Here is a 25,644-nt window from a genome sequence, read left to right on the forward strand (position 1 = left end):
TACTTGTCTTCGCAGCTGTAGGCCTTCGCCCTTTAGCACCATACTCACATGTATGCATTCAGTGGTCCCCTAGACTGTCACAGCCATGGCCTAGTCCTAGGATTATGACTACGTGCTAAATTTCTTTCTGGTACAGACCGCTACCTCTATTTCTTCTTTCTTTGAATAAACTTCAGATTAAACATCCAGCTTATACCAGACTTTAACTTTTAACATCACTCAAGCTGAACATAATACAGTGTTTAAACCAAGATTCAAAATAGTTTTTCCACATCCTGTTGGAACTCAGAGGTAAATTCTTTGTTGTTACAAGATTGAGGTAAAATAGGTTGGAATGTATATCAGCAGATAAAAAGCCAGAGAATGTTTAAAGCATCATCTATTCCCTCTGGTATTGTTCCTTTTCAGCATTATTGATCAGCTCATATGAACTTATGACCCATAAAATATAGAATTAGTCTACATGAGACTATTTTTGTGATAAATTTAACATGTTCTCTGTAGTTCTACCTTAGGCTGGATCTGGTTATCTGACAGGAATTCCATTAGTGTAGCCATAGGTTTTATGCTGTTCCAGTGTAAAATCATAGGAATGACCTCAGATTTATCAATGAAACCGTTACAAAGGCAGCAGACATAGGCTTTTGGATTATCAGTGCTCAGTTTGATATTTATAAGATGCTTCAGAGGAGGAAATTTTGCTACAGAGATCATTTCCTTCAGCTCCCTGTCAAATATTGAACATTCTTTGTGAGGAGAGGCCATGGTTTGGTCATGTTCTTAAGCAATCCCTTTCCAAACAAAAGCTGAAACGTGGCCTTCGGGGAAAATGTCAAATCCAGACTTTGGGCCACACCTACTGGCACTGTCCAGGGATTGGTCACACAGTGGTGCCTCATTTGTCTACCATTGTTGAGGAACCCAATTTATGCCCATTCTTCATATATTTGTATTGTAACCTTTTTTTCTCCCAGGATCTTATTATTATTTTTTTGTGTGTGAGGAGGACTAGCCCTGAGCTAACATCGGATGCCAATCCTCCCCTTCTTTTTCTTGAGGAAGAGTGGCCCTGAGCTAACGTCTGTGCCAGTCTTCCTCCACTTTATATGGGATGCCGCTGCAGCATGGCTTACCAAGTGGTGCGTTGGTGCGCGCCTGGGATCCGAACCGGCGAACCCTGGGCTGCTGCAGCGGAGCGTGCGCACTTAACTGCTTGCGCCACCGGGCCGGCCCCCTCAGGATCTTATTTTTTAAAATTGATTTACTTATTTTTAGCAGTTTTATTGAGATATAATTTATATACCATACAATTCACCCACTTACAATGTACAAATCATTGCTTTTTTGTGCATTCACAGAGATGCACAACCATCACCACAGTCATTTTGGAAGATTTTTATCACCCCAAAAAGCAACTCTATACATATTAGCAATCACTCCCCAGTTCCCTCCAAAACCCTCCTGCCTCCAGCCCTAGGCAACACTCATCTATTTTCTGTCTTGGCAGATTTGCCTGTTCTGGACATATCATAAATAGAATCATACAATATGTAGTCTTTTGTGGCTGGCTTCTTTCACTTAGCGTAGTGTGTTCAAGGCTCATCCATGTTATGGCATGTATCAGTATTTCATTCCTTTGTATTGCTGAATAATGATCTGCTATGGAATATTTTCTTTGTCATTTCCTCAGTTGTATATTTGGGTTGTTTCTACTTTGGGGTTATTATGAATAATATTGCTATGAACATTAGTGTGCAAATTTTGTGTAGACTTATGTTTTCATTTCTCTTGGGGATATACCTAGGAGTGAAATTGCTGGGTCATAGGGCATTCAATGTTTAGTCTTTTGAGGAATTGCCAGATGGTATGAGGGTTCCATTGTCTTCACATCTTTGCCAACACTTGACCTGTCTTTTTGATTATAGCCATCCTAGTGGGTATGAAGTGGCATCTCATTGTGGTTTTGATTTGCATTTCCAAAATGGCTAATGATATTGAGCATCTTTTCAGGTACCTATTGGCTGTTTGTATATCTTCTCTGGATAAATGTCTGTTCAAATCCTTTGCCCACTGTTTAATTGGGTTATTTGTCTTTTTTGTTTAATTGTGTTATAAGAATTCTTTGTATATTCTAGGTGCAAGGTCCTTATCAAATATATGATTTACTAATATTTTCTCCCATTCTGTGGATTGTCTTTTCACTTTCTTATTGGTGTCCTTTGAAGCACAAAAGTTTTAATTTTGGTGAAGTTCAATTTATATTTGCATTTGTGCTTTTGGTGTCGTATCTCAAATGACACCAAGGTCACAAAAATTTACTCCTATATTTTCTCCTAAGAGTTGTATAGTTTTAGCTCTTACATTTAGGTCTATGGTCAATTTTGAGTTAATTTTTGTGTATATGAAGAAGTAGTTATAAGCTTTTATCACTTAAATTTCTCCTTAAGGGACTGGTGTGGTGGCTTAGTGGTTAAGCGTGCACGCTTTGCTGCGGTGGCCCTGGGTTTGCGGGTTCGGATCCCGGGTGTGCAGTGATGCACCGCTTGTCAAGCCATGCTGTGTGGCGGCATCCCATATAAAGTAGAGGAAGATGGGCATGGATGTTAGCCCAGGGCCAGTCTTCCTCAGCAAAAAGAGGAGGACTGGTGACAGATGTTAGCTCAGGGCTGATCTTCCTCACAAAAAAATAAAAATAAATAAAAATAAACTTCTCCTTAAGTTCTCCTATCCTGATATCCAAGTTTTATTTATTTATTAATATTTATGTATGTTATTAAAATTTCACATTCAAACCGTCCATCTCATCTCTGATGCCATTCTCTAACACTCCAATCCTTAGATATGTAGTCCTCTCCAGAGCTGGCATAAAGGAGCCATATTTATTTCTAATTTTATAATGCTCTCTTTTGACCTTTTTGAGATTTAATACTTTGTATGGTGTTCATACCACAGTGTGGTGATTTTGTCACCGTGTTGAATTATTTCTGGCTAGCCAACTGATATTTAAAAGATTTTCTAGAATTTTTAGTTGGTTTCATTGGTGAAGACCGCTCCATGCAGTTTTGACCACTGCCTCTGTCTGATAGGAGCAGATGAAGATTGTGATCTGTGGGAGAAGGAGACCACGTGTGATGCACGTGCGTGTGTGCTTGCACGTCCCGTTTACCCTCACTCCCGCAGCAGTGTTTAGTCATTAAGAGCTCAGGCTCCCAAGTCAAATCATTTGGGCTCAAACATGGCTCTTTTAAGACTACTAGGCCTCAAGTTTTCTCATATTCTGGAGGCCCACTCTACATTGTATTAAACGTAATTATAAAATGTACCCAAATTTCACAATAAATATTTTATATAACTATATAAGATTTGACAAATTGACATAAAGGTACATTTTTAGGTATTTATTCCAACATCTCTTAATTACAGTTTTGAAGTTAGAAGCTTTCTTTTTGTACATGAGAGTCTCATATATTTCTCATACATTTTCATAGGCTGTAGATCGATGCTGTCCAATATGGTAGCCACTCTCCACAGATGGCTATCAAGCACTTGAAATGTGGAGAGTGCAATTGAGGGACTAAATATTTAATTTAATTTAATTAATTTAAATTTAAAGACGTAATTTGTTTATTGGAAAACTTTTAAGTATGTTTGGAACAAGTTGGGCATGAAAATTTACTTTTTAACTGTAAATTTTATGAAATTTGAGTATTTCTGGTGAAAATATACTGTCTTAATTGATATGTTCTGTGAAATATACACTGGATTTCAAAGACTTAATATGAAAAAAAGTGCAAAATATCTCATCAATAATTTTTTAATATTGATTACATGTTGAAATGGTAGTATTTTGGATATATTGGGTTAAATAAAAATGTACTATAAGAATTAATTTTACCTGTTTTTCTCTTTTTGTCGTGTGGTTGTTAGACAACTTACATTTACCTGTGTGGCTTGCATCATAGTGCGTTTGGACAGCACTGCTCCGGAAGCTGCGCTGCAGTGCCTATTGGGGAAAGTAGCCCTGATCTGAAACCCTCTCCCCAGCTGTGTGACCTTAGTCACGTTAGTCTCTCAAAGCAAGATTCAGTCTCCTTATCTATAAAACAGAGATTATAATCATACCCACCTCACAAGTTTGTTGTGAGGGGAAGTGAGTGAGCAATAAAAATAAGTTAGATTACTCCCCGTCACAGAGTTAGTGCTCAATAAATATTATTAGTGATTGTTGTTGTTACTGCTAGTATTACCATCATCAGTTTATCAAGTTTTTTTTTAATCTGGAAGAATTTTTGATCAATATTAAAAATCTGTATTTTCATTTAAAACATTTTTTAATATTTAGTCATCCCAACCAGGAATCCAGCATAACTTTTGCCCAATTACTTGCTTTCCTTTGTTGCATCAGCTCATGAAGAATGCCTAGCACCAAATACACATTCAACTAATCTGTTTTTAACGAGTTGTTGAATGCTTTTTGTGGCTGGTTTTGTGTTTTTATCCTGTAACTCCACTAAACTTATTTTTTTAGCACTAGCAGTTCTCTTTGTGGATCATTTTCTAGGTGTATATCATCATTTGTTTAAAAAAAACAGGTAGGACGTTTGCATTTCCTGTGCGTATTATTCCTCTTATTGTTTTCTTTCTCTGAGAACTAGTACAAGCATTTCTCCTGCTACATTAAATAGGAGTAGTGTCTAGGGTTTCCTTCCTGTTGCTTTTTCAAAGGAACACAAATCTTGACTTTTGGCTTTCAGTGTAGTATATTATTTATTTTACTTAGAAAGGCTGGGTCATATCTTGAAAGTTTTTTTTTTAAATGAGGAATAACTATGGGTTTTATTCAGTATAAATTTTCATGGTTTTCTGTTTCTTCTCTCTCGTTAGGCCTATCTGCTAATCCTTGTCAGTATTACCCAAGTGCTTGCCTGGAAGAAATCCTCTCTTTGCTCCTAAGCTGGGCGGGTCAGGTCATCATCTATTCAGACAGCCTAAACCGGCTCTGAGCCAGAGTCTGAGGAGCTCCTTGATGGATAATGTGCATGAGGCTTTGTACTTGGACTTGTCACGTGCATTTTGGCTCCATGGGGCAGTTTTTCATGTTTCCTGATCCTTGTTGAAATTTGACATCGTTATAAATGACAGAGAGGTGATTTTCAGATAAGTGAGGTCCACTATTTGCAGATGACATGATTTTATATATAGAAAACCCCAAAGAATCCACCAGAAAACTTTTAGAAGTAATAAACGAATATGGTAAAGTTGCAGGATACAAAATCAACATACAAAAATCAGTTGCATTTCTGTACACTAACAACAAAGTAGCAGAAAGAGAAATTAAGAATACCATCCCGTTTACAATTGCAACAAAAAGAATAAAATACCTAGGAATAAACTTAACCAAAGAGGTGAAAGATCTGTACACCGAAAACTATAAAACATTTCTGAAAGAAATTGAAGAAGACACAAAGAAATGGAAAGATATTCCGTGCTCTTGGATTGGAAGAATTAACATAGTTAAGATGTCCATACTTCCTAAAGCCATCTATAGATTCAATGCAATCCCTATCAAAGTTCCAACAACATTTTTCACAGAAATAGAACAAAGAATCCTAAAATTTATATGGAACAACAAAAGACCCCGAATAGCTAAAGGAATCCTGAGAAAAAAGAACAAAGCTGGAGGTATCACACTCCCTGATTTCAAAATATACTACAAAGCTGTAGTAACCAAAACAGCATGGTACTGGCACAAAAACAGACACACAGATCAATGGAGTAGAATCGAAAGCCCAGAAATAAACCCACACATCTATGGACAGCTAATCTTTGACAAAGGAGCCAAGAACATACAATGGGGAAAAGAAAGTCTCTTCAACAAATGGTGTTGGGAAAACTGGATAACCATATGCAAAAAAATGAAAGTAGACCCTTACCTTACACCATACACAAAAATTAACTCCAAATGGATTAAAGACTTGAATGTAAGACCTGAAACTGTGAAACTTCTAGAAGAAAACATAGGCAGTACGCTCTTCGACATCAGTCTTAGCAACATCTTCTCAAACACCACGTCTGACCGGGCAAGAGAAACAATAGAAAAAATAAACAAATGGGACTACATCAAACTAAAAAGCTTCTGCACAGCAAAGGAAACCATCAACAAAACGAAAAGACAACCTAACAATTGGGAGAAGATATTTGCAAACCATACTTCTGATAAGGGCTTAATCTCCAAAATATATAAAGAACTCATGCATCTTACCAACAAAAAAACTACCAACCCAATTAAAAAATGGGCAAAGGACCTGAACAGACATTTCTCCAAAGAAGATATACAGGTGGCTAACAGACACATGAAAAGATGTTCAAAATCATTAACTATCAGGGAAATGCAAATCAAAACTACAATGAGATATCACCTCACGCCCGTCAGAATGGCTATAATTAACAAGACAGGAAACAACATGTGTTGGAGAGGATGTGGAGAGAAGGGAACTCTCATACACTGCTGGTGGGAGTGCAAACTGGTGCAGCCACTATGGAAAACAGTATGGAGATTCCTCAAAAAATCAAGGATAGAACTACCATATGATCCAGCCATCCCACTACTGGGTATTTATCCAAAGAACTTGAAAACACCAATTTGTACAGGTACATGCACCCATGTGTTCATTGCAGCGTTATTCACAATAGCCAAGACTTGGAAGCAACCTAAGTGCCCATCAAGGGACGAATGGATAAAGAAGCTGTGGTATATATACACAATGGAATACTACTCAGCCATAAGAAACGATGAAATCCAGCCATTTGTGACAACATGGATGGACATTGAGGGTATAATGCAAAGTGAAATAAGTCAGAGGGAGAAGGTCAAATACCACATGATTTCCTTCATTAAGTAGTAGATAATAACAACAATAAACAAACACATAGGGACAGAGATTGGATTGGTGGTTACCAGAGGGGAAGGGGGGAGGGAGGAGGGTGAAAGGGATAATTCGGTACATGTGTGTGGTGATGGGTTGTAATTAGTATTTTGGTGGTGAACATGATGTAATCTATGCAGAAATAGAAGTACAGTGATGTATACCTGAAATTTTTACAATGTTATAAACCAATGTTACTGCAATAAACAAAAAAAAAAAAAAAAAAAAGATAAGTGAGGTCCTGTTGCATTAGGCAGAGTTCCTGACAGTGTTTGGTAAATGGATGAGAATAAATGATAGACCTTACCTGCAGAGCCCTGAGGGAGCTGTTACTCCTCCACATTTCTGTTGTTTATAGCGACAATAAACACCTCATCCCATCACTATTTGACCTTCCTTGGAAGGAACCACTGACTCTTGGAAAAAAATCATTTGCCACAGACAAATGAAAAATAGCTTGTGACTCACTTTGTGGTTTTGAGATAGAAAATACAACTTTCAACTTACCTGTTTTTAGGTATATAGAGAACATATGCTTTTAAAGATTAAAATAGAGGGAGAGCTCGCTATCTGGGATTTCGTATTGGAGTCTTCACGGTTACAAAGTTAAAACGGAAGCAAAATTCATTACAAAGCAAAAAAGGGAAAAAAAATCAGCAGAGAAACAATCCACCTATAAAATTAGTCTTCATCAGGCATCCAAACTGAGCAACTCCTCGTTCCTGTTCCTGGTCCATGTGTTTCCTCTTTTGTACCTCTGCTGCAGCAGTACCTCCTGCCTGGACGCCTCTCCATCCATCCATCTACCCACCCATGCATCCATCCACTCAGCAGCAGTTATCAAATATCTTCTGTATGCCAGGATCTGGGCTGTGGAGGTATACCCTCGACATCTCTCAAATGCCTCCTCTTATAGGTAGCCAATTCTTCCCTGATTCCTTCTCCCCTACCTCCCGAAGTTAAAACTGCTCTACTCCTTCTCTGAGTGCCCACGGTGTTTCATGGCTTCTCTTTTAGAACACGGTGCTATGTTCCACTCGGTGTTTTACCTGCTGGTGTTTATGTTTTATTTCTGTCAAGAGGAAAGTTGAGGTCTGCTCAGCTCTGCATCTTCCTCCTCCAGGATCCCTAGGGCTGAGCTGGTTTGTGGCTACCCGCTGCAATCCTCTCTCTCCCTTTCACACAGTCCTTCTCTTCCAGGGCTAAAGTGGCTGCAGCTGATGGGCCCCCCGGGATCACAACCCAGACCCTTACCCCTGTGAAACACACGGTAAAAATAGAAAAAGACGCCCTCCTCCAGGACTATGGATTTCACATTTCTGAGAGCCTTCCGCTCACAGTGGTGGCCGTCACAGCAGGTAGGGGCTGACCAGAAATGAGAAAGGAGTTTGACTCTTTTGGGGGAAATAGCCTTGTTCTCTTCCCATCTCTCTGTCCTATGACATAATGCAGAAAATGCTACTCCAGGAAGTTAGAAAGGGCGTGCCTAATTCTGTTTGGGGCTCTGCACCTTCCTTTGGTGCTGGAAGGGAGGGAGCCCCAAGTGCACACTGCTGGCCTCAACCAGGGCTTTGCCCACCCAGGACCCCCCGGCCAGTCTCAGGGGCAGTGACAGGATTTGAATCAGCCAGCCTTCCTCTTTGAACCCTGCGTGCTCTGAGCTGGGGAGAGTTTCTAGTCAGACAGGAATAGACGCTACTGATTTGTTTTCACTTGGGTCTTTGTGAAATATGGGCTGTATCGGGGTAAAGAGGAGCAGGCTGGGAATGTGGACTATTTGTTTTCATACTTCGGCTGTGTATTTATCTTAGATCTAGGACTAGTTAAAATCTATTAATTTTAATATGCACCAGAGTCCTTTAGAGATGAATGTAGTAGATTCACTGGCCAGCTCTGTTGATTGAGGGATTACTGCGAGTCTTCTTTCCCAGGACAGTCGCCTAGCATCCCTTGAAGGTGATGGATGTAGGTACATTATCCATGATCCGTAAACAGGAAAACTGAGAGCCACATGAGCCTGAGGCTGGCCAGGGATGGGGGAGGTGGTGAGACGTGGCCTGGGAACTAGGTCAGGGCCGTTCGTTTGAGTGTGCTGCTGTGACGCATGGGCCTGGGCCCTCCTGGCGGGAGCACCAGTTACTTCTTTTCTGTCCGACAGGGGGCTCTGCTCATGGCAAGCTTTTCCCCGGTGATCAGATCCTGCAGATGAACAATGAGTTTGCTGAAGACCTTTCCTGTGCACGAGCAGTCGATATTCTGAGGTACTAAATTGTCTTCCATATCTCTTCTTAAATGTTCTTGCGGGTACAGCTTGGTTGGCATCTATGTAGTTTTGTTGATGTGGCACCTACCACCTTCTACCTGGTGTTGTGATTTGTGTAAACGCCTCACTTTCTGCCTGGCCCCTGGTTTCCTTGAGACCAGAACACAGTGGGGGCTCAGTTGAACGAGTGAATGTGGTCAGCGCTGATGGTCGGTGGCCCTGGTTTGAAGCTGGATGAATGTCCATGATAGGAGTGAAGAAGACTAACAGACGTTTCGTAAGCACATGCAGGCTTTGTCTTTTAAATTTTTCACTCAACACTGTTTTAAGGACTTTAATATAAATAAAGAGAAATGAGAAATAGATGAAAGTCAACTTGAAGATACTTCAAGTTTGTACTTTGTGCCTTTTTGGGGGTGGTTGATCTGGTTTTGGGGTGGTTTTCATTTCTGAGGGCATATTGTATGCAGTACATACTGAATAATATGTAACAACAACAAAATCAGAGGAAGAGAAAAAGAAAATGCAGGATGCAGTCTTCACCCTCAGAAAGCACAGTCTCACTGCAGAGAGATACGCACACACGCACAGTTAAGATTTACAGAGAATCCACCAAAGTGTAGAAAATAGAATCCCTTCATTCAAGCCCAGTACAGCTTCAGGATTGCCAGAGAATAAGTTGGGAGGAGTGGGCAGCCAGGAAAGAATTTGGTGATTTCATTTAAAAAATGAAGTATGGTTATGGAAATCATGAAATTTGCTTTCCCAATTCTTGTGTCATTTCTCAAAGATGATCTCTTCTAGCAAATGAATTTTGGATTTTCAGTGCTACTAGTATTTCTTCCAGGCTAGATCAAACTCTGACTAATAAACAAAAGAATTTACAATTTAAAGCTGTAGACCAGATGCGGGTGTGTAGGTGACACTGAACCCCAGTCTGTACACTGAGTACCTGCGCTGGCTGAGGAAGCCTGTGGGGCAGGCAGGCTCCACTCCCCAGACACTCACAGGCTGCTGGTGCAGATGCAACTCACGCACACCCCACTGAGAGTGAGGGCAGAGGCTACGCCAAGAGAAGCAGGGAAAAGGGTCTGTAAACCCCGGAGAGTCCTCCAACTTGGGAGGAAGTTGTGGTTTGACAAAACGGAAGAGTCCAAAAGTATTTCAGCTGCACCTTTAATGCTGGGTAGAATTGGGGCCACAAAGATGGAGGTGAGGGTGATCCAGGCAAAGTGACAAGCAGGAGTGACTGGGTGGGGCGTAGGGGATACTGAGCAGTTCCATTTGCCTGAGGCGCTAGACGCCTGGAGAGTTCTGGGAAGTGAAGCGCAGAGGCTGGAGAGCCTTGAATGCTGACACAGCAAGTTCAAGTGTTCCTCTCCTCCTGGAGGGTGAGCCGCGAAGGCTTCTGAGCAGGGACGTGACTTGACGTGTGCTGTGCATCTGTGCTCTCTGCCATATACCGCGTCTGGGAATCCCAGGACTGCTTACTGTTTTAGCTTAGTTCCCAGGGTCGTTTTTTACTTATAAAGGGAAAAAAACAAAAGAAAAATGGTATGACAACAAAACCTCTTTAATTCCTCCAAGTATCTGTGAGGTCAAAATGTCCTTTTGAAAGCACTTGGACCTTGGTTTGCTGTAAATTATCTTGGAAAAGCCCTGTTCTTGTATAAAATGCTTAGAAGCCTCCATTTGAGGATGTAACACACCAGCAGCAATTGGCCTAAATGTTCATATTGCAAGAAGTCAAGTGAAATTATTTTGCAAACTACTTCCCTGTGTAGCAATGGCAAAGAAAATGGAAAATGTGAATTGATTTTCCAGTTCTGTCCGCTAATACAAAGTGGAGGTTTGGCAGTTATCTGGCTGATTTGATCACTTTTGGAATCTAGGAGATAATGCAAGACAAAAATGTCTAGTATCTTGATTATATGATTGGGCTCATTACACTGACTTTGTGTGCCCAAACACCATAAATTGGTTGGCTTTTATCTGATCAGTGTTATCCACATTCATTCATTCTATTTAGTGAAATGTTTAGCCTAACTTTTCTGAAATAGCAACGTATTTCATGGTTATGTGTTATTGCCATGTTTTCTCTCTAAAAAAAATGTTTTGGACGTAAACCTAGCTTTGGTGCTAGCAACTAGATGAGTTCTCTATCAGATAGACTAAATTAAGGCTAAGTGACTTAATGTAGTGGCTGTTGGTTTAGACTGGATGGTGGAGGCGAGTATCTAAGATTCCCTCAAGGTAGAAGGAGCACTCGGGGACGGCTGACGTTCCCCTGCAGATCACTGCTTTCTCCAATGTCCTGCTCAATTTCACTGAGCCAAGAAGCTGAGGTGAAGGAGGCTGTGTTATAATTCTGCCAGTCTTTTTGACCCTAACACACACACACACACACACACACGTATATCCCCCAGAATGACAAAATGTTTTTGTCTTTATTCTTTTTTTTTCAGGGAAGCTGAAGATTCTCTTTCAATCACAGTTGTTCGCTGCACATCGGTAAATCTCTTTCTATGTCCTGTGCGTTAGTTGCACCCTTCTCAGCTCCAAGACCTTGTACCCACAGTGGGATATCCCTCAGAGAATAACCAGGGAAGGCAGAGGACAGAGGGGAAGCTGCCAGGCATTGGGGGGCCAGTCAGTCGACATTGCCTGAAGATCACCTATGCGCCAGTGTTGTGGAGGAAACAGATGCGGGTCCAGGCTTCAGGAATGCATGGTCCAGCCAAGGAGACAGACCTGTGATTGTGCAGAGTGGGACGATGAAAAGGCACCAAACTAGGAGTTTCGAGACAGGTTTGAGTGCTATGACTTTGAGCAAGTCATTTAGTTTTAGTTTTGACTTTTGAAAGACTTTTGTGATGATAACAATGATGGCCTTGTCTATCTAATGGGTTGTTATGAGGACCAAACGAGGTGTTGGATGTGTGAGTGTTTTATCAGCTCTGAGGTTCACCACAGGGCACAGTGTGGCACAGATGATGCACAGGGAGGAAATGGCAATCCTAAACCACCACGGGCCAAGGAGCCCTGCGTGTGCGATACAGGGAAAAGTATACAATCAAGTTATAGGAGAGAACTACCACGGAGGAAAAGTTGACAGGAAATTCTCATTCTGAGAGACTTTAATACGTACCTCTTAGCCTTGGCCACGAAAAGACAAAAAAATAATAGGGCATAACGCATTTAACAATCTAATCTAATTGACCACATGCCAGGCTACCAAGAAAACTCAATAAATTCCCCAAATATGCAACTGTATATTCTGTCTCTTCTCCAGAATATAATAAAATAGAAATTGATAACTATCAAAAGCTTAATTAAAACTATCCAGCCATTTAGAAATAAAAATGCAATCTCCTAAGTAAAGATAGAGTCAACTAGAAAAGCAAACTACCATTAAAAACTAATATTAATATAAAATAAATAATATAAAATATGAAAAATTAGAACTACTTCTTAAAACTTATGTGGAGTTGAAGCTATACTCAGAGTAAAATTCATAGCTTTAAGTGATTTTATTATTTAATAAAGAAATAGGTCAAGTAAATATTCAGTGCAAGAAATTGAAAGAAAAGACTAATAAACATAAAGCAGAATAAAGAAAATAATGAAAATTAAAATCTAAATGATGCTTTGGAAAACAGAAAAATTATAAAATTGATAGATAAATCCAAGAGCTAGTTCTTTAAGGGAAAAAAATAAGAACATAGGAAAATCTTGAGGAAAAGAAAAATATAGGCCCTATGTGAAGGAAACTGGAATATTACTGAAGGGTGTAAAACATTTTTCTTAATGTAAAAGGAGATACATACCATGTTCCTTGGTGGGAAGACTATTAATATATCAGTGATTCTCATATTAATGTATATGCTTAATGCAAATTCAGACTCCCTATGGGACTTTTATTTGGATTTTGACAAAGTATATCAAGGTTAGACTTATCAAGGAAATGCTTTTTAAAAAAAGTAACAAGGATGGCCTTGATGTACCAGATTTTAAAACTAATAAAGCTGCAATAATTAAAACAGTAGGATGTTGATGAAATGTTGGACATATCAATGCAATCAAATAGAACATCTGAGAATAGATACTAGTATAAGAATCAGTGAGAGAAAAGATGATTATTCAAGGAATAGTACTGGGATGTTTCTTTAAGTATTTGGAAAAAATAAAGTCTCATCTCATACCATTTGATGTTAAAAAATTAAATATAGGGCCAGCCCCGGTACCCTAGTGGTTAAGTTTGGCACACTCCGCTTTGGCAGCCTGGGTTCGGTTCCCGGGCATGGACCTACACCACTCGTCAATCAGTGGCCATGCTGTAATGGCAGCTCACATGTAAAATAGAGGAAGATTGGCAACAGATTGTTAGCTTGGGGCAAATCTTTCTCAGCAAAAAAAAAAAAAAAAGATTAAAAATATATATATATAAAATCATAAAAATGTAGACAATATGGATGGGGGTCTATCTGGTCATAGGTTGCAGAAAGAATTCCTAGGCATAGAGGGAGTGGGAGGAAGCATAGGGGAACAAATGGCTTTTAGATTATGTGGAAAAATAAAATTTCTGTGGTCCAAAAACTCCACAACACTAAAAAGCAAAGAAGTTCTTGTCTCTCCTAATTTGACAAGTGTTATCTTTTTTTATTTTTTGGAAATAGACTAGGAAAAAAACCACCTAAATAAGATTAAGAGCTTACCATAAATATGACAAACCAAGTGTTTCATGCACAAATAAATGGAGATTCTTCTAGTCTAAACAGAATTTGTCTATGAACTAATATGAAACCAATAAATAAAAAACAGTATACTGACAGCTAATCACTATCAATAGTCTTGCAGGTGTTAAGAGATTCTTTTTCTTTAGCTGATTATCATCTTAACAGAGAACATCTTCCTCTTAATTAGGTGGTTTTATTCCTACTCTATTTCCAAGAAATGAAAGCAAAAGATAGCTCTCGTTAAGTAAGGAGAGAGGGAAACAGATATAGCTGCATCCTTTAAAAAATGAAAAGTGTAGGGAGAGGAAAATCCACATGTTCCAGTACCACAGTCCCCAGGGCGAGGACCATGTGCATGCTGTGCTTGGGATCCTGCAGGGAAGACCGACACTAGCCCAGCTATGGCCCCAGTGCCTCGGAGGGATGCCCTGGATATCGTCTAGCCTACTTGCGCCTCTCACCCGAAGTCATAAGACAAATGATCATAAGACATCATAAGACAATCATAAGACAAATGATCGTATATGTCTTGCTTCAGCAAGGATGCTCATCTTTGTCAGAGTGGATTCTTAGAGTCCTCAAATGATTTGACATTGATTAGGAATTATAAAATCCAAAGTTGGAATATTAATTACTGCTTCTCTAGGACATAGGATTTTATGGTAAAAAATATGTTTTGGTTTAATTGTGTAGGTCTGTATTTATATTAATTATAATATATTAATTATTATAATATTAATACTAATATTTAATGTCTTATTTAATTTTCATCAAAAGAAAATCCTACAAGGTAGATACATTCATTATGCCCCTTTTACAGGTGAGGACATGGTGTCACACGTGGAAGTGGGTGGAGCTGTGTTGTTTTCCCGGTAGTTAGCCTCCAGTGCCCACGCTCATTAACGTTGTGCTATTTTACCTCCTTAAACCCTCCTGTCTTCATAAAATCACATTGGCCAATCCAGGGCAGGGGGGTTGGGGGAATTGCAAAAAGATAGAGAAATGTTTTCCAACTTGTGCCTTTCAGTGCCCTTTTAAGCGTTAACTCTTAATTCAGTAAAAACATGCACAGAGAAAGTTTTTATCAGCTCAGGTCTGCCGTTCTCTGATGAATTAGTTTAGAACCCAGGAGAACTTAGAATCCTAGAATAATGGGTAGCTCATATCCTTTAAATAGTCTCTTTTTAATATTAGGTGACCCAGGTGAGGGGTTTACAATATGTTTTAGATGCCAAGGTACATGGGTAGCAGAGCTGACATTCAGGTGTAAAAGCATCAGAACCACGGTGGGGCCTGTGCCTTGGGTGTTCCCGTGAAGAGAGCGTGTTCTTGCTCAAAGCAGCTGGTGTCATTGGCTCCAAATGTAAGAGAGGCCCTTCTTCCCTGTAACTCCCACGGACTAGTCCTAGTTCAGAACAAGTCTACCTTGTATGAAATAACTCTTCAAAGCTGTGGAGGTGCGGCCCTCTCTTCACCAGGCTAAACACTGTTCCATCACCTCTTCATCCTAAGATGTGTTTCTCTGAATTCTCACTTCTCTGGTAGCTTTCTGGACAGATTCCAGTTTCATGGTGACCCTCTCAAATGGTGGCACCCAGAAAGGAATACAGTTCCACCTACGGTCAACCGGTGCGAGTGTCACAGGGTGTGGAGGGTGCACTTCCAACACGCACCAAGAACGCTAGTGAAGCCCAAAACTAGGGTAACGTTTTAGCAGGCCCAGTCACGCTTTTGGCTTGCATGAAACTTGCGGTTGACCAAAAACTGAGATGGTTTTCAAATGAATAGCTTCCAAGTGAGCTCCCCCATCCCATGCTTGTGCAATTAATTGTTTTGATCCTCAGTGCCATGCTTCACGTTAATTCCTGTCAAATCACATTGCTTTGGCCCAGTGTTCTGGCATGCTGAGATTTTACAGTCATGGAACTGTGGGCTGAGAGGCATATTTGCAGAGTTGTCAGCAGTAGTCATTCTCCCTTCCTGTCAGGGAACCTCCTCTTCCCAAGTCCCCTCACTGCCACCATTACCTGGCCAGTTGATGTTCTTTAGCCTGATCCAGCTCTGGGCCTAACTCTTGCAGAATTGCTTTCCCGAGGGTGAGAGACAGCAGTGGTTGCTTCCACACATTCCTGTTCTCTCTGCATCTCTCCTTGGTTCTGCCCCTGACTTCTCGTTGTTTGAGTCTTTAAGGTGGTGGTGGTTTTACCTGTTGCTTTGACCTCTTACTTTACTCTGTTGCCTTCAGCTCAACAGCCCTGCGTCCCTACATCCCCATGTTTGTTCTCAGTGATTTCCTGGCCTCTGACTCGTAGCTGACCCTGGTCCTCAAGTTTCCCATATACCTCTTTTAGATTCCCAGTTCCTTGATCTTTCCTCCCAAATTTCTGCTGCCTGAGATCTGGTAACACCTTATAGCTCCGTGTCATTCACAGGTTTGGTGAGCCCACTTTCTCTGACTTCATCCAAGGCTTTGCTGAACGTCATTGATGAGGATTGAGCCAAAGGGAGCCTGAGTTGCTTAGTTAGAAATCAGGACAATTTTGAGTATAGGTCAGCTAGTTTGAATCCACTTAATGGCTGTGCATCTGGCCTTCTCCACAGGGGGATTATAGGAGACCTTATCAGATACTTTGCAAGAATAAAGAAATACTACTATATCCACAAGACCCTGGCCTACCAATCTGGAATCCTATCTTCAAAAGAAAAATGAACTTGGTTTGCTCTAACTTGTTCTTGGTAACTCCATATTGGTTATTAGTGATCAATGTCTAAAAGCTCTCTGACCATCTCTTATCTTGGATTTTGCCAAGAATTAATGACAAGCTTACCAATATATGTTTTCCTGAATCTTCCGTGTTCGTTTTCTGGGAAACTTGATACTTAACTATCTTCAGTCTCCTAATATTTCTTCCATTCTCGGTTCTGTGGGTGATGCCAACTGTTGCATATAATAGGCCTGTCAGCCCCCTAGTTCACTGGTAAGGAGTCTTGAACTTATTCAAAGCAGTCTGATAGTCTCATCACTAATTCTGGGTTGTAACTTTCTCTTTCCCTTATTCCTTCTATCTCTTCTGGTTGGAAAACCATTCTGCTTGAAGAAGAAAGCAGATTGAGGTTAATTTCTCCAGTTAAAAGATTACCACACAGATTACCTCTTCTCTGGGCACATTGCTATTTTCCGCTCTTCTTCTACTAAATGTTTTTTTTTCAAAGCAAGCTGTATATTTGAGATACTGAATCACAGTCATGAATCCTGTCACACCAAGGTTCTAGTTACCTATAAGATCACATTTATCTTCTTGCATTAAAATTTCAGGGTCACTCACTCACTTCATGTACTTCATGGCATTGGTCTGTTGATATCTGAGTCTATGAGTATTACTTCCAGCAGTTTCCCTGATTGCTGTTATATACACAGCAACTACACAGAACGTGGCTCAGAGCTCCATGTTGGGACTCTTACACATGTAAACATTCTAGAGGCTGGCCTAAAGACTATCCAGACCAAAGAAATATAGGATGCCAGGCTGGGAAATAGCATGTCAGGATTTCATCCAGGAAGATCACATCCTGTTGGTCTAGATCATGCAAGTTGCTGTTCATTAAGTGTCACAATTTAGCCTGATACAGTCTAGGCCAAGGGCTTTACCAATTACTCATACCAATCTGTGATGACCCTTTTTGCCTCTAGGGGAAGAGGGTACCACCCAAAAGATGAGAAGAGCAAAGAGGGGCCAAGGATAAATCATGGGGGTCAGAGCTTCAGGGAGCCCTGGAGGTATTCGGGTCCAACTCCCACATTGTGCACATGAGAAGACTTAAGGCCAAAGAAGGGCAATGACTTGGCCAAAGTCACATGGTTATTTTGTTTTGTTTTACACACACACACACACACACACACACACACACACACACACACAGAGCTGGTTTTCTTCCATAAGAATTTGTGTGTGAGGTAGTTCTCACAACAGTTGAGTAGCAGAACTTGGGTTGGAATTCAGGTCTCCTTGTTCACAGGCCGGTTCTCTTTGTCTTCATCATACCACAACCATTTTGCCACCATATTGAATCTGTGACTCTTCTCAGACACGTAAGGACATTGTCTGGGTTGGGACCCCTAGATTTTATGAAAAGAGATCTTTAATGGGATGTCGTCCTTCTCTGTGTGTTTTAATTGAATCCTCAACAGCTGTCAGTTTTTGCTTTTGTTTTTAAGAAACGAGAAGATGTATGTGGCTTTTATGAAAGTCCGATTCTAAAATGTGTCGTGTTAATGTTTTGCAGGGAGTCCCCAAGTCATCCTTCCTGACTGAGGAGAAGAGAGCCAGGCTGAAGATCAACCCTGTGAAGGTGCACTTTGCTGAGGAAGTGCTCGTCAGTGGACACAGCCAGGTGCAGCACTAGTTGGGGATTGAAATTACTCTTCATGAAGCTCATGAGCTGCCTCCTGGCACATAACTCCCTGAGACTCTGGAATCCACAGCATAGAGAGGGTGCAGAGAGAGTGCAGTGGGTTTGCTAGAGGCTCTGTGCACCCTCAGTAAGGTGCCTGCAAACCATGGACAGGGAGAGCCACTGGGGCTGGGGAGAGAAGCACAGGGTATAGCTCTCTGTTATTCTGGGACTCCATTCTCCTGTCCATGAAACGTCAACAGATTGCACTTGTTAATTTCTCATTTTGAGTCTTCAAACTTAGTATTCCCTCTGAAGGTGATATACTGATGGTAGTGATGGTGGTGATGGGGATTGCTTCTTTTTTTTTTTTTTTTAAGAGCCCATCATCTATTGAACCTCTATTAGGTGAATCTAAACTTTTTGGGTACATAATCCTTAGTCATCACAACACCCTGCAAGGGAGGTGTTTTAACAAAGACAAAGCAGAGGCCTAGAGAGGTGAAGAGAGTTAACCTCTGAGATCACATAGCAAGAAAATACAGGAGCACAGATCTTTGTGACTTCAGTTGTTTTGTTTTCCACTCAGACATGCTGTCTAGTCTTTTTTGATGTGGGGATACCCAGGTTTGGGGGTTCAGAAGGCAAATTTATAAAGGGAAAATGTTTGCTACAGTTTGATGTTTTAATGTGGACTATGGATAAAAGGCTCATTTATTCATGATTTACACATTTTCCCCCTCAATGATCTGTAACCGTTGCCATTCTGAATTCAGCAATCAATATTAGATTTTGAAACTTTCAAGTCAGACCTTGTCCTTATCTGGTCTTCCACCAGATAAGGTGGAAGGTGGTCCACCGTAGAGATCAGTGAATGGGGAGTCTTGGCCATTTTAACAAAGGATCCAGGTGATCTGGTATACCTCTGCAGAGCCTTTATTGTTTACTTGTCCTGCTACTTAACAGACCATACCTCCAGTTAGACCTAAAAGTGAGAGGTGGGTTTGTTCAGGAAAGGCCAGTGGGAAGCCTAGTGCACTAATCAGAAAAGACCTCAGATCTGTCAGTCAGTGATATTTGAGTCTCTGTGTGTCCATGTTTGTAAGAATGGATTGAACCTCGTTAGCAAATTAAATTTACATTCAACATGTTTTGTTTTTTTTTTTTTTGCTGAGGGAGATTTGCCCTGAGCTAACATCTGCACCAATCTTCCTCTATTTTGTATTTGGGTCACTGCTACAGCATGGCCACTGACAAGTGGTGTAGGTCTGCACCTGGGAACCAAACCCAGGCCACTAAAGTGGAGCGTGCCAAACTTAACCACTAAGCCACAGGGCCAGCCCCTTAACGTGTGTTTTTAAGAGTAGTACACAGTGATGAGAAGTAGGGGCTAGACCCAACTAACAGCACAAGTAGAGAATGAGAGCTCTGCAAATGTGAGCCAGATCACTGGATCCTGTGTTAAAATGGCTGTGACATTCCCGCCCCGCCCCCCATTTTCTGGTGTCTATGCTGCAAAGACCAGTAATACCAGCTACAAAAACTAGTTCGGAATTTTGGTGGAGGTGTGGAGTTTAGAGGAACAGGATTCTCTGGGGAGACTTGCAGGTCAGGACACCAAGTCTCTGTATCAGCCACGTAAGGCAGAGACAGGAAAACCAGTGAGAGTTCATCATTGTGACTGACCTAGTCATCCTTTTAAGTGTTTAGAAGATGATAAAATTGGTCGTTGAACTTTCCCCCTCGAAACATAATAAGACCCTAGAAGAATCTGAAATAGTAAACCAACATGTGAAATATGCTTAACTTTGCTAAGCATAGTTAAGAAATACAAAGAAAAATATTAAGACAGGACACTTTATGCTTAGTAAATGAGCACAGATAAAGAAAAAATGTAAGCCCTGATGCTGAGACAGTAGCTGCACTCATGTACTAATTGGTGGCTTTGTAAATTGGTTTAATTTGGGGGATGGAAAAGAACAAAACTTAATGAATGCCATAGAAAGTGGCCCAAGGGGCCCAGCCCCGTGGCCAAGTGGTTAAAGTTCCGTGTGCTTTGCTTCAGCAACCTGGGTTTGCAGGTTTGGATCCCGGGCACAGACCTACTCTAGTCACCAGCCATCCTGTGGCAGTGACCCACATACAAAAAATAGAGGAAGATTGCAACAGATGTTAGCTCAGAGCTAATCTTCCTCAAGCAAAAAAAGAGGAGGATTGGCAACGGATGTTAGCTCAGGGCAAATCTTCCTCAGCAAAGAAAAAAAAAGTGGCCCAAGGATCACATTCCTATTAATTTAGTCTATAAAATAACTTAAATGCAAAAATCTACCTATTTAAAGATATCTATAGAACTAATATTTAAACTAGCAAAAAAAATTGAAAAAATGCTACATATCTAGGGCAGAGGAATGGTTAAATCAATTCTGATATTTCAACTCAAGAGAATATTATAAGTCCATTAAAATTATAAATGTTGGGGCCAGCCCAGTGGTGTAGTGGTTAAGTTCGTGCATGCCACTTTGGCAGCCCCGGGTTCAAGGGTTTGGATCCCTGGTGTGGACCTACACACCCCTCATCAAGCCATGCTGTGGTGGCCTCCCACACAGAGGAAGATTGACACAGATGTTAGCTTAGCAGCAATCTTCCTCAAGCAAAAAGAGGAAGATTGGCAACAGACGGATGTTAGCTCAGGGACCATCTTCCTCACAAAAAAAAAACAAAAAAAATTTTTAAACGTGAAACCCACATGAAAAAGTGTATATGAAAGATGTGTTAAGTAAAACATGAGTATAAAATCTTGTATGTTTTATTATTGCGCTCTCTAAAACCTGTTTACAGGTATAGATAAAAATAGGAAGAGCCTTGGAGAAAAGTAAATGGTAGTAGTTATGTGATGTTGCTATGGATGTATTTTTTGTAAATCGCAAATAATAAAGAACTAAGGAAAAAATTTCACACTTGGGAAATCCAAAGATTAAGATTTCTAAACACCCAAAACCAGAGAAGTGAGATGACAGCAGCTGAGCAGTCTGAAATCCTTCATCCCTGACGGAGTGTGAAATGGCACTGGGGTATGAACATATTCCTTTTTCCTCCGCAAAGATACAGCAGTTTAAAAAAAAAAAGTTATAGAGAATGATGAGTACGAGTCTTGCTTAAAAGATACAAGTGCCCTTATATTTACTTATTTATTTATTTTATAATTTTATTTATTTATTTTTTCCCCCAAAGCCCCAGTAGATAGTTGTATGTCATAGCTGCACATCCTTCTAGTTGCTGTATGTGGGAGGCGGCCTCAGCATGGCCAGAGAAGCGGTGCGTCGGTGCACGCCTGGGATCCGAACCCTGGGCCGCCAGCAGTGGAGCGCATGTACTTAACTGCTAAGCCATGGGGCCGGCCCTGCCCTTATATTTAGAAGATGCAAGATTCTCATTTGAAAAAGCCTGTCAAATTTTTGAAAAAAAAAAATAATAAGCTTCTTTACCTAGGTGGGCTTTATACCCAAACTCTTTGCAGAGATTAGAGCTGGGAGCAGTTCTAGCTCAAATCTTGGGCACTCTAGAGCCTCTCACTGGTTCTGGAAGACACCAGCTCAAGGGCCCTCTTTATTTGCAGCTGAGTACTCAGAGGTCACTTTTTGTGTGTGTGTGGGTGAGGCAGGTCAGCCCTGAGCTAGCATCCATGCTAATCCTCCTCTTTTTGCTGAGGAACACTGGCTCTGAGCTAACATCTATTGCCAATCCTCCTCCTTTTTTTCCCCAAAGCCCCAGTAGATAGTTGTATGTCATAGTTGCACATCCTTCTAGTTGCTGTATGTGGGACACGGCCTCAGCATGGCCGGAGAAGCAGTGCGTTGGTGCACGCCTGGGATCTGAACCCAGGCCGCCAGTAGCGGAGCGCGCGCACTTAACCGCTAAGGCACCGGGCTGGCCCCAGAGGTCACGTTTTGTAAGAGCTGGCCCTGAGGGGATTCCCAAACCCAAAGGGAATCATTCCCCTGACCTACTCCACCCCAGGAATTCTGGCTGGCATGGAGTCACCAAACACAGACCAGTCCTATGCCTCCTTCCTCAAAAAGCCCTCCAACTGTGGCAGTGTCCCTTAGGAGGCAGTGTCCCTTAGTGTCCAGGGTGATGGTTGGGATGAGTGGAGTGGAGAGCAGTCCTCTGCCCTTTGGTGATGCTTCACTACAGGAATGCAACAGTAAAATGGGTAGGGGGCCTTAAGGAAGCTCCCAACCCCGCATTCTACCCCAACCCCACAAGGCACGGTCTGAGAATCTCAGAGAGGCCCATTTGGGACAAAGTGCATGCTTGTCATCTGACTTGCCAAATTGCATCCCATAAGGGTGGCAACCAGTGGGAAGTGTCAGCTGATGGTCATGAGATACCATACAGGGTCGTGTAGTGCTCAGTATGCTCGTAGCACGGCCTGCTCTTCTCCACCGTCTTGTGTCTGTCACTTCTGATGGATGTCCCTTGAACAGAGTCCCTCGGACTCCTCATCCTTAGGACAAGTCTCCCAGTGCCATGGTGAGGAGATGAGGGGGGATCCTGCTCCCCACACCAGGCGGGGCCAGGAAAGTTGAGGATTTCCCACGCCCAGGGACAGTGAGGGCCAGTGTCAACACCGCTCTTGTGTTTTCCAGGGTAATTCTCTGCTGTGTATGCCCAACGTGCTCAAGCTATACTTGGAGAATGGACAGACCAAAGCTTTCAAGTTTGAGGCAAACACAACAGTCAAGGTATTAAGAGTAAACTTGAATCTCTTTCCCAGTGATAATTTGCTGGCGCCCAGGACCCCCAGGCGTCTCGCCCTGCAGCTGCCTTGGTGGCCTCACAGCACCATGGTCTGAGCACCTGCAATAAGCCAAGCACTGTGTTATCTCATTTAGTTGCACCCCCACCCAGCAAGGTGGTATTTTTATCACCATCTTGCAGGGGAGGAAATCAGGGCTCAGAGAGATGTAGTAGCCAAGGTCATAGCACAACTCATAAGCCTTCACTCTTAGCCACTGGGTTCCCTGCTGCTTGTGTGGGGCTCCACCTGCTACCCCAAACACTAGAGCAGCTGAAATCCCAGGCAAGGTGTCAGGGCAGGCCCTGGCCCCTGCATATTCCATTCTGAGTTGAAGTCAGTTCAACTTATATTTAACTAGTTCCCCCATACGAGATGCCCCGGGGGCGGGGATCTATAAAGCTAGGTACAGGGTGGTCTCGGTCTTCCAGGAGCTTGCAGTCTAGTTGAGGGGATGGGCATTCAAGGAGTTCCCAGTAGTCCGGGTCAGGATGCAATAAGAGCAGTAGAGAGAGGGACAAGGAAGCACTCTGCATGCAAGGGAATGAGCAGCATCTGTTCCGTCCCATCAGGACCTCAGAGAGGCTTTGGGAAGAAGCTAGACCTGAGCTGAGCTTTGAAGGGCAACTAAGAATTCGACAAGGGCAGATGGGGACAGGACCGTTGGTGGGGGGGGGGGGGTGTCTGCAGGAGTCACAGTAGCTAATGCAGAGAGCCAGTAGGACGGGCATTGCCCAGGAAGTGGTAAACCATCAGGGGACCAGAGCCCAGGCCATTTCTCATGGGAGGAGTGGGAGATGGCACAGGCTGGCTGTGGAGGGCCCTGAATGACAGGCAGCAGAGTTTGGATTTTATCCCTAGACAATAAGGGTTGGCACTATAGTTCCTGAACACGGGAGTAAATAGTGTTAGAGCGAGGCTCCAGGGAAGAAGCAAACAAAGGAGTTATTCAAACATTGACAACTGTGTAAGAGTCAACACGGGGCCCGGCTCTTCTGATACCAGGGAAGAGCAGGTTCAGACAGGCCCGTCAGCTCCAGGTAATGGCGGTGGCCAAGACACGCACACACATTTGCATATGTGCACGTGCCCTTGTGTGCACACATCCACAGACACCAGTGCACGCACACATGCATGCACACAGCCGTGTTCCTCTCTGGCACCTTCCTTTGGCAAGTCCTAGAGCTGCTCCACGTGCCCTCTCCCATCCTTACCCCAGTGTGACTCAGGAGAGAGCCTCTCTGAACCCGGGAGGAGGAAGGGGAGGGAGGAACGGATTTGCTAAGTGTTCACCACATGTCTGGCACTCTCCCGGCACTGCCTTGGGTACTATCTCACTTAACACGCCCCTGGTAACCTTGTGAGGTAATGAGTGTTACCCCACTTTGCAGATGAGAACACAGGCCCAAGGGATCCAAAACTTGTCAAGGTCAGCTAGCCGTAACTGGCTTCACAACTCCATCTGCTTCTGAACCCCGTGCTGGAGCCTGCCGCGCTGCCATTCTGCATAAAAGGGATGTTTTGCAAAGGAATTAGACAAGGTTTCTACTTCTGTCATCCTTGGTCAAAGTGCACTGGAATGGAAGGGGTGATTACTTAAAGTGAGTCCCCCTTTCGTGGCCAAAACCACTTTGAGGTGATTTACAATTAAAGTGCACGCCATGGGGGAATTAAACCCAAGATGACAGAGGGAGCTGGGGAAATGAGCAAGGACTTAGCTCAAATAATACTGGTTCATCTCACTTATCTGTAGTAGCCAAATTTTTAAAAGCAAATCTTTTAGCTCTTTATGACGGAGAGAGGGGGATATAAACAAATGCTCTGGGTAAGAAAAGGAAACATCACGGTGAGTTCATCAGTGACTGACTGCTCCTCCCCGCTCCCCTACCAAGGGCAGGGAAGTTCTTACATTAGAAAACCCTCTTTACCTAAATCGTGGAAAATAGGATGTCATTCGACCCAGCAACCATTTATTGACATTGTGTGTGTCCCGGCGAAGCTTTTGGTGATACAGAAATAAATGAGCCAGGGTCACACCCAAAGGGAGCCTGGAGTTTTGGTGTGGAGCTGGGTGAGGAGGTGAGACCCAGGAATAACTCCCTGTGAAACTGTGAAAGCCACGTGTGTTTAGGATCCTGAAAGTGGGATGTGAACACGGTGTGGTGTGGGCTCAGGGCAGAGAGAGCTTCCAGCTGGGTGGCGAGGAAAGGCCTCCAGGGAGTGGTGGCCTGGGAGGCAGACATGGAAAGATGGACAGGCTTTTGATGAGGTGGGCCAGGAGTGGCGTGTGAAGACGGCATCCCAGGCATGGGAAATGGCACCAACACAGAGCCGGAGACGGGGACGTTTGGTGAGGGTATGGGACTTGTGAGCAGAGTGCATTGGGAGAAGCAGCAGACGGTAAAGCGGAAGAAGTTGATTGGCATCTGATACTTGAGAGGCTTGCCTGTTAAGCTGAGGAGTTTGGATTTTGGCTGGTGGGCCATGGGGAGCCACTGAATGTTCTTGAGCAAGAGTGAGCATGACCCG

The 25,644-nt window shown here is 42.4% G+C and overlaps 1 protein-coding gene across 1 annotated transcript in view; it reads left to right on the forward strand.

The window, feature by feature from the left end:
* Positions 1–25,644, forward strand: part of FRMPD1 (FERM and PDZ domain containing 1) — an 89,811-nt gene that overhangs the window by 47,664 nt on the left and 16,503 nt on the right. The window contains exons 4-8 of the mRNA XM_087419468.1: positions 8,127–8,284; positions 9,085–9,187; positions 11,655–11,700; positions 18,210–18,317; positions 22,967–23,062. Coding sequence (XP_087275594.1) covers positions 8,127–8,284; positions 9,085–9,187; positions 11,655–11,700; positions 18,210–18,317; positions 22,967–23,062 — 511 coding nt within the window. The remainder of the gene's footprint in view (positions 1–8,126; positions 8,285–9,084; positions 9,188–11,654; positions 11,701–18,209; positions 18,318–22,966; positions 23,063–25,644) is intronic.

The sequence above is a fragment of the Ceratotherium simum genome, chromosome 29 (assembly GCF_057802395.1).
Source record: "Ceratotherium simum simum isolate JZ-2026a chromosome 29, ASM5780239v1, whole genome shotgun sequence".
Lineage (NCBI taxonomy): Eukaryota > Metazoa > Chordata > Mammalia > Perissodactyla > Rhinocerotidae > Ceratotherium > Ceratotherium simum.